The 8,652-nt window shown below is 56.5% G+C and overlaps 1 protein-coding gene across 2 annotated transcripts in view; it reads right to left on the bottom strand.

Moving 5' to 3' along the window:
• The window catches only part of HS3ST3B1 (heparan sulfate-glucosamine 3-sulfotransferase 3B1), a 57,796-nt gene extending 54,037 nt beyond the window's left edge, over window positions 1-3,759 (bottom strand). For both annotated transcript variants that reach the window (XR_008375599.1, XM_053570014.1), the window contains exon 1: window positions 1,911-3,759. Coding sequence is in view for 1 of the 2 variants with exons in the window: in XM_053570014.1 (XP_053425989.1) it covers window positions 1,911-2,464 (554 nt within the window). In the remaining variant the exon portion in view is untranslated. The remainder of the gene's footprint in view (window positions 1-1,910) is intronic.
• Window positions 3,760-8,652: the final 4,893 nt, after the last annotated feature.

The raw sequence follows: 8,652 nt of genomic DNA on the forward strand, positions 1-8,652 counted from the left end.
AGATGGAGGCCAGCCGCCTAAGAGATTGCGTGAATCTTCCTATGGGGATTTCCACAGCTTGCCCCAGGTGCTTCTCAAAAAGCTTAACATTAAGGGTTCAGTTCTTTTCCTGCCAGTTCCTCCCAAACCGGCCCCAAGTGTGTCTGATCACACACAATCCCAGGCTGCCTCCGGGCTCTGGCGGGTTCCACCTGGACCGGCGCTAGTTATAGCCTGCCACCCCGGAATCATCACCCCAGGAGGAGGGGGAGTGGCGGTGGGAGAAGTAACCACTACATAATCGATGACAACAGCTAACAATTGGAGAGGCCCGCGCGCGCCTGGCGCGCTCGCTCTCCCCAGCCGGGTCAGGAAAGGCTTCATTCCCACCGCACAGATGAGGGCACCGAGGCTCCACTGCGGCGACGACTCTGGACGTGAATCTAGGCGTTGGGCTCCAGAACCCGGCTCTTAATCACCAGTTTCCCGGGAACAGGACGCGGCCCGAGCACGGTGGGAAGGGTGACTGTCAGGGCTGGGTAAACCTCTTTGGGCAACTCCTGACAATAATAAAAACAGTAAGGACAAAGGGGACGGGGGCAGGGCGAGGCTGGGAAAGGAGCGGCTGTAATCCGCAGGATCAGCCCCCACCTTTCCCTCTCCATTCCGACCGGCCCCGAAAGTGGGGTGGAGACAGGGAATGGGGCTCAGTTTGCTTTTCCCTTCTGTTTTCTTAAGTCTCTTTGAAGCTAATCGGGCCTGAAGGGGTGGTGGGAACTACGGAGTCGTGCGAGCTGAGGTCAGGGTCGGTGGCCAGAGACCAGGGAGAGGGGGGCCAGTGCCTGGGTCCTAGACCGAGAAGAGGTTTCCCCAGAACCGAGTCTGGACCACTCTGCACACCATCGCCTCACCCGAAGCTCTGTCAACACAACAGCTTACCCCCAACACCAGTAGCCGTGGGAAGCGGTGGGCAGAGGTCGTGATGATGACCCCGGGGCCAATGTCCCTTTGGAACCTGACCCACAACCCGACTCGAGAATAGAATTTCCGGAAAGCGCGACCTCAAAGCAACCCTCGTTTCTCAATGGGCCCAAATATCCTTTGCCCCCGACTCGTAAAGGGCCCGAGGAGACACGCGTCCTTGTTCTCACTTTCTCAGCATCTCTGTCCTCGCCAAGGAGGCGGAAACGGGCGGGCCGTGCTCTGGGCGCTGTGGAGCCTTCAAAGCTGCGCGCCGCGGCCGCCCGCTGCAGTGCGCCCATTTGCCCGACAGGGACCAGCACCGCTCCACGCTCTGCGTGTAGCCCGCCCGCCCGCCAGGCAAGCGCGCCGGGCCACCCGCCCAGCTCACCCTCCCTTAGCCCCAGCAGCTCGCGGGCGACGCAGGTCTGACTCTCTTAACAAGACCGACTGTAACAAAAAGTTAACAGACTCTGCGGCCTCTACGGGACGCCGCAGACCCCAGTCCCATGCCCATCTGGGAAGCAGAAGCTGTTTTAGAAGTTGGTTTAGGGAGAGGACCGCGTTCGGAGAGGCGCAGAATACTCCTTCTAGCGTCCCGGGTTCCTCAAGGCAAAATGAAAAACCAAGCAATAAATATGATTTGCATGGGACACCGCCACGGTTGGAGGGTGCCTCTTTTCCACCGAGTGCAGTCTCGCTCTCTGCCCCGCTTCCCTGCAGCGAGGTCGCCTGATTAATTATAGGGCACCCTGGACCACCGGGTCGCCAGCGCTCCGGGAGAAGTTTCTGCGTGTTGTGGAGAAAACAGAGCTGGACGCACCCCAGACCGCCACTGGCCCACGCTGTGTTTCTCTGTCCCTTCCCGCCCCCGGCGAACTGAGGTACCCCTGTCACTTTCCCTGCCACATCTCCCTTCGTTCACGGTGTGAATCGTGGCCGGCGCCCCATCCCCTGGAGGGGAAACTCACCGGTACCAGGCGAGGCCCTTGTCGTAGCTGCGGTCGAAGAAGTGGGGCTCGGCGCCCACGGCGCGCACGTCGGGGTGCACGCGCAGGAACTCGAGCAGCGCCCGTGTGCCTCCCTTCTTCACGCCGATGATGATGGCCTGCGGCAGCTGCTTAGTCCCAGACCCACTAAAAAAGCTGGAGATAGGGCTGGGGGAATCTGGCGCCTCGGGATTCTGCTCCTCCTGGCTCTCTGCGCCCTCGGCCATCTCCTTGCCCGCAGCCAGCAGGGTGGCTGGAGGCGCCCGGAACGACTGCCGGGGAGGCGTCCCATCCCCAGCAGTGGCCTGGGCTGGCGGGGCGTGTGCGGCTCGGAACCCCGAGCCCAGCAGCAGCAGCCCCGGCGCGGAGGCGCACGAGCCGGCGCACGAGTACAGAAACATGTAGAGCCAGACGCAGAGCATGGCGAAGAGCAGTGCGAGCCTTCTCCTCACCGGCGGCGGGGGCGGGGGCGGCTCCGGCAGGAGCCGGCCGGGGACATCGAGGCAAGATCGGCCGCCGCTCAGGCGCTGCCCCATACGCTGCCCGCGGGCGCGGCCAGGGACATGCTCAGCACATGGCCGGGGACCGCGGGAGCAGTGAGCGCAGAAAGGGTACCCCGGTCTGCTTGACTCCCGTGTGGCTCGGTTTATTGCCCTCGAGTGCCCGCAGACACCGCTGCTGCTGCTGCTGCTTCTCCCCAGGTGGCGGCGGCAGCTGTAGAGTCTGCGGCTCTTGACATGTTGCCCGGGAAGAGCCGCAACTGGAATGGAAAGTCCGGACGGCGGTAACTATTGGCCGAGGAGTTGCTCCTGTAGTGCGACGACCCGCTCGGACAACGTTGCACTCCCGCGCCCTGGCCACTCTGGACTGCGCGCACCGCTACACTCCGGGGCTGCCGCCTCGCTGTCCTAAGAACTGAGCCTGGAGAGTAGCCCCGGCACTTCCCTGCAGAGGCTGCGGAGCAGAACTGCGCAGGAAGAGAGCCCAGGACCGAGGTGGGGTGGGCGGGCCTGGTCTTCCAGAGTGACAGGCTGCTCTACCTACCAGAAGCTCCGAGCACTATGCAAATACGGGCGCTTCGCGGAGCGCTGCACAGCCAACCAGCTCCCGAGACATGGGGGTGTGGAAAGGGTTCGGGGTGGTGTACAGCGACCGGGTGTTGCTATTGGCTGCGTGTCAAGGGGCGGATTCAGAGAGGCGGCGCCAGGGACTGGTGACAGGAGCGGGTGGTCGGAAGAATGCTGCAGTGGCGGAGCCGGGAGAGAGGTCCGACTCTCACCGGTGGCCATTTCCGCACTCCCTCCGCTGGAGTCAGATGTAGTTACCCAGATGTCGAGAGAGGAGTCCCCATTCAGATATTTCTCCGACAGGCTCTTGATGTGTAGTGTTTCAGAATAGGAAGGAGTCGGAGGAGGAAAGGCAGTACCCGAGATGCCCTCAGCCACCGAACCAGCCCAAACCCAGCCCGAGACTCGCAGGGAGGAGGACTTTCCCGGACAGACACGGTTTAGAAAGTTTGAGTAGAAAGCCTATTTGGAAATCGCTATCAACGGCCCCCCATTTCCCTCTCCTAATTCTTTGCTAGGTGTTGATCTCCCTCGTCTGCCAGTTAACAGGAGATGGGGTAAATGGTCCTCAAGAAAACGTTTCTCACATCTCCTAAAAGTGCCTGGGGAAAGTTGCAGAGTTGGAAAGAGACAAGGGAGAAATTAACAAGGAGATGAAGTATGCTAAAAAGTTTTCTGGTTGAAATATACGTTCGTATAATATGTGCAGAAGTTTTATTTGGACAAGAGTTTGTTGGAAACATTCGGGATTTTCTATCTCCTTTCTTACCTGAGTAAATATTAAAGCCAAGAATCTCCTTTTAGGAACCAGTTTGGTTAGCTGACCTGTGACACTGATTATTAGGTGTTTCTTTTGCCATGATTTTGTTTTAATCAAACGTCATTTTGGAGCACGTCCATCACCAAGATGCACCTATTTAACAGTCAAAGTCCACTCGAAGCCACCCTCATCTATTTCCTGGCCAAGATTTTCAGCCAGGGGCGGGGTCGAGTAAGCGCGTCCGGCAAAGTTCTGTAGCCGCTCGCTGCGGAAAGCGCTGGCGAGGGGTGCGGCGCTCTGCTGAGTTCCTGCCCCGGCGTTTAGAGTTAGGAAGCGCAGGATCCTTGGGGGCGTTCCAATCATATGCAGAAAGTTTTTGATGCCTTGTAACCTAGCTTTTGCGGGGTCAAGGGCCTCCAATGCCCGGCTACCCACGGTTCCGGGGACAGAGCGTTTCTTCCGTCTCCGACCCCAGGGCCGCCCTGGGAGCTGAGTGTCGCCCACGAGGTGACACGGGAACAGCCGTTTGCGCCGCACTTCACTGCCACGCAGCGGAACCGACCCCAGCTCTGCTGAGCAGTCCAGGACCAGCCGCCAGCAGCTGGTCCCGTGTACTCTTCCTGAGTAAATGTCCCCAAATGTCCCCGAGTGTCTGCAACCCTACCCTGGGTGTGGTTCCCCTAGTTCGTGCGCAAAAGGAGAAAGCCAGACTGACTGAAATCAGAAAGGCGCCCGAGCGGCGGTGGTGGCCAGGAGGGATTCAGACACCGAAGCGGCCACCACGGCTATGCTACGGGCGATCTCTTTGCAACTAACTTGAGCCTGAGACATTTTCCTACAAAAATGTTGAGGGTAAAATAATTCAGGTAGAGGATTTTGCTCCTCCATTTATATTCTCAGGGAGAATATTTCCAGCCTTTTCCCCTCTTTCCTTGGGATGTTGTGTTTTTCTTTAGAAGTGACCTATTCGCCCTTCAATTTTAATTTAATCAATCTATTCATTAACAATTTGTTTTAGACTTCTAAAACATGAGAAAACATATTTCTTTCTTTCTTTTTTTTTTTTTTACTCTATTTTGAAATGTGCTGGAGAAATGTGTCTCTGAAGGGCATTTCTTCAAATTCCTGTTCATCACTTCATGGAAATTCATGTTATTGTAGGTGTGTGTTTAGCCAATTGTAGCTCCCAAGTGGGTAGCTACAGGCCCAACGGGGCGAAAATCTTACCGTGTTTTAAGGACTTTGATGACTCTAATGGGAAAAAAAAAAAAAAAGTCCTTGTTCTGAAGGTTAGCAAAGTCCAACAAGAGAGTGATTACAAATCAAGGATGCCCGATATATTTAACATTTCCTTTTTCCGGGGGTGAAGGGAAGGAGGGAGGGAGTGGAGGAAAAGATGTGGGCGTGGGCGTCGGAAATTGCCTTGAGTGCAGAACTGAACTGGTGCTCCAGAGCTGAGTCGCCGGCCCAGCCCCCTCGGCGTTTATTCAACCCGCACTGCTAAGAATAATGGGGGAGTTCGCGGTGTGTGTGGGCAATGCCCAGGGTCTTCCACGCCCAAGGCCGGTTGGCCATTCCCGGCCTGAGTGGCACCCGGAAGGTTTGGGAAGCCGCGCTGGAACGGGACCTGGGTGGCGACCCGACCCTTTGGCCTGTTCACCCACCCGACTGGCTGCTCCTCCCACTGCTCTGGGGAGTCTCAGGCTGCGTTTCGAAATTCCCACGGGCACCAGTAGCTCTGGGCAGTTCCCGGGCAAGCGCCTTCCCTCTCGTCGTCCCATTCCGCAAATGCGGAATCCGAGGCTCAACCCTGGGCAGAGCTGGGGGTTAACGCAGCCCCGCTTAACGCAGCCCCCCAACCCCTCCCCGACTCCCGCTTGCAGCCTGGGCATCAATAAAGAACTATGACCAAAACCTGCAGAAAGATTGACCTCTCATAAACTTAGTCAACATTTTTGCACTAGGAAAACGTAGGAAGGAGAGAATTCAATTCCAGCAGACCTGTCGGTTTCTGTTTTATTTTCATTTGCTTATTTGGGATTACCTAATGGGGGGGCGCACCCACCGCCTCTGAGGGCTCCAATCCAAGAAGCAGCCCTTACCCTTCTGCCAGGACAGGGTCGGGTCGCCTCCGCGGCCTCTCCTTCCCTACTGTCCAGGGTCCTGCTATGACCTCAGCCTGGCCAGTCTCAGGCCCTAAAAGTCCAAATCTGTAAAATGGGGGACTGGAGCCAAAACATCAATATTTTCCTTGTGGAGTTTCTCCCAGCCTACGCTCGGGATGTGAGGTCTCGCGGCCGCTCGAGCCCTCCGGCCCCTTGGTCTCCAGACCCCTGGCCTTCCCGGCCGAGGCGCCCCCACTCCTCCCTGAGGGACAGCGAAGCAGGCATTTCCTGGAGCTGCCTGAACCGGTGGCCCAGAGCCCCAGTTCCTGCCACCGGAACCCGGCCCTCCTCCCGCGCCCCCAGCAGCGAGGTGGCCCCCAGGGGTTAGCAGCTGTGCTCACTCCGCCCTGGTCCAGCGGCCGGCAGAGAAGGGCAGAGGAGCCGCAGCCACTTGGAAGCCCGCCCGCCAGGGAGCGCGCTGGCCCGGGCCGCGCAGCTGCCGGGTGCCGGGAGCGCGCTAGAAAGTGGACTTTCCCTCCCCCCTGGCTCACGCGAAGCGCCTGCGGCCGCCCGAGCCTCTGATATCTTGGGTGCCGGGGCACCTCCTTCCCCTCCGAGGGCCAAGCCGGCGGCAGGGAGGAAGAATCCTTTGGGAGAGTGGCTAATAGGAAAGAAACGCTTCCTGGAGTGAGCTCCGGCTGCGCCGTGGAGAACGTGCGCCCACCAGCCCCAGTTGCAACCTCTACCCCAATTTGGAGGCACTGTCGCAATAACAGCTGCCATGTACACGGACCCCTCTGCAAGCCGCACGAGAGAGATGATTGCTCGCATCTTATAGATAAAATAAATTTGATGCCCAGATTGGTTTGTCAACTCCTGTCCTTAGGAGTAAAGTTGGTGCTAATTCCAAATCCTTCCTCCACATTGCATCCCGCCCTAGGCTAGGGGGGGTCCCTGGCCTCCTGGAGAAAGGGAGAGACTGGCACGGTGGGGAGACGGCGGCGGGGTGGGCGGAAGGTAACTCTGCCCCAGGCTCGCTCCTGGCCGCTGCCCTCCCCTGGAAGTCCCAGCAGGACTGTGCCCCTCACCCTTCAGGCCTAGAGTGGTAAAGACACTACCACAGCCAAAGCTCCCTGCAGCCCCTGCTGTCCTCCCCAGCGCCTTTGTGGGCAGTCCTTTTATTAGTATTATTCTCCCCTCCTGTTGCCCCATCTAAGGGTGTGATACCTGTCAGGGCCCTGACACGCGATACACTACAGCTGCATTTATTTCCTCATCTGGTCAGGATGCCTGACCCTTCTGAGCCTTAGCACCACTATCCATTTGTCCTTGAGCCCCTTCTTACTCCGGTGCACTCTCCTAGTCCAAGAAATGCTCCAGGCCATTTCTGCCTTTACCCAGTGCCTGAGCGGCTCAGTTGATGGAGGAACCACGTCGGAGAGATGGCTGGTCCCGCTTTAATTTTCCCACTGCAAACTTCCTGTGGACACAGAGGTGCCCTGCCCACTTCCTAAGTGTCCTCAGGGGCCCTGCTTTCCCGATCTCTGAAACAGGCATTTCCTATGCTTCTCTCCTCCCAGAGACAGCCTCTCCCAAGCCTTCTTCAGGAACATATGACTCCTGAGGGCTGATCTACACCTTCTACCACAAAACCTCCATACCGACAGGTCCCTCTGCAGAGCCTCCACAGTGACTGGTCCCTCTGTCACAGTGGAGGAAGATGCAGGCCAAAGAGCGATCCCATTAGTACCCTGCATCTCTGTCCTTCTCACCTCAAGGCACTTCCTTATCTCTTTGTCCTCGAGTCTTCAGTCTCCCTGTGGTGGACACTGATGTCACCAGGACCCCATCAGGCAAGGACTTGCTGCCCCAACTCCTGGGATGCTGTCAGCATACAGCCCGCAGCTGTCCCCACTCCATGACAGCAGAGCACTGCTGCAGAGAGCAAGGACACTGACAGGTATGCCCCTTCCCAGGCGGGTGCCCTGCCAGTGGCAGTGTAGGGGTAAAGGCCTGATCCCACCAGCCCAGCTCCAGACATCTCTGCAGGGCTGAGCACTAGAGCTCAGCTGGGGCTAGCACAGGATGCTGGGCCTGCATCACAGCTGGACTTTCCCTTCTGCCCACACCTGCTTTCTCCTCTTCCCTTTGACATATGCTTGTCCATATGTGTTGTGAAACATGCATGGCACACCTTTTGGGAGCGGGACATAACTACAAGAGGGACTCGACCTAACAAATTCAAATACTGTAACTTGTCTGTTTATACCCTCACATTAACCTGAAAAAAACAAAACAAAACAAAACATGTTCAAAATAATATGCTAACATTCTAGCAACACTGAAGTTTATCACCAGGCATCCTGCACATGTTCCCCTCATCCTCAACCTGGGTCCCTCACTCTCTATGGTATAGCTCCCATCGTGATCCAAACATACTCTTAATTTTTAATGATGAAGAAAATTATTACAAGTCCTGAACAACAAATCAAGTTTTTAAGAAATAGAGAGTATAACTCTCTCTGACCCCAAACCCTCTTTCTCTCTCCGGAAGAAACCACTGTTGCCAAATCTTAGATGGAAATACAAGCAAAAAAAAGTTTACAGTGCCCTCGTCTGTTCTGTTGTTTTCTGAACTAGAGCATTGAATAACAATGTTCTGCCATGAGATGAGTGATCCTTCCATATGAATGTGAGTTGTTAAAAAATGTTCACTATAAATAAGTTCAGTTTAAAAATGAAAGAATGATTATAAATGGCTCTTTATTCCTAGGAGTATTGTTTCATAAAAA

This window comes from Nycticebus coucang, chromosome 18 (genome assembly GCF_027406575.1).
Source record: "Nycticebus coucang isolate mNycCou1 chromosome 18, mNycCou1.pri, whole genome shotgun sequence".
Taxonomy (NCBI): Eukaryota; Metazoa; Chordata; class Mammalia; order Primates; family Lorisidae; genus Nycticebus; species Nycticebus coucang.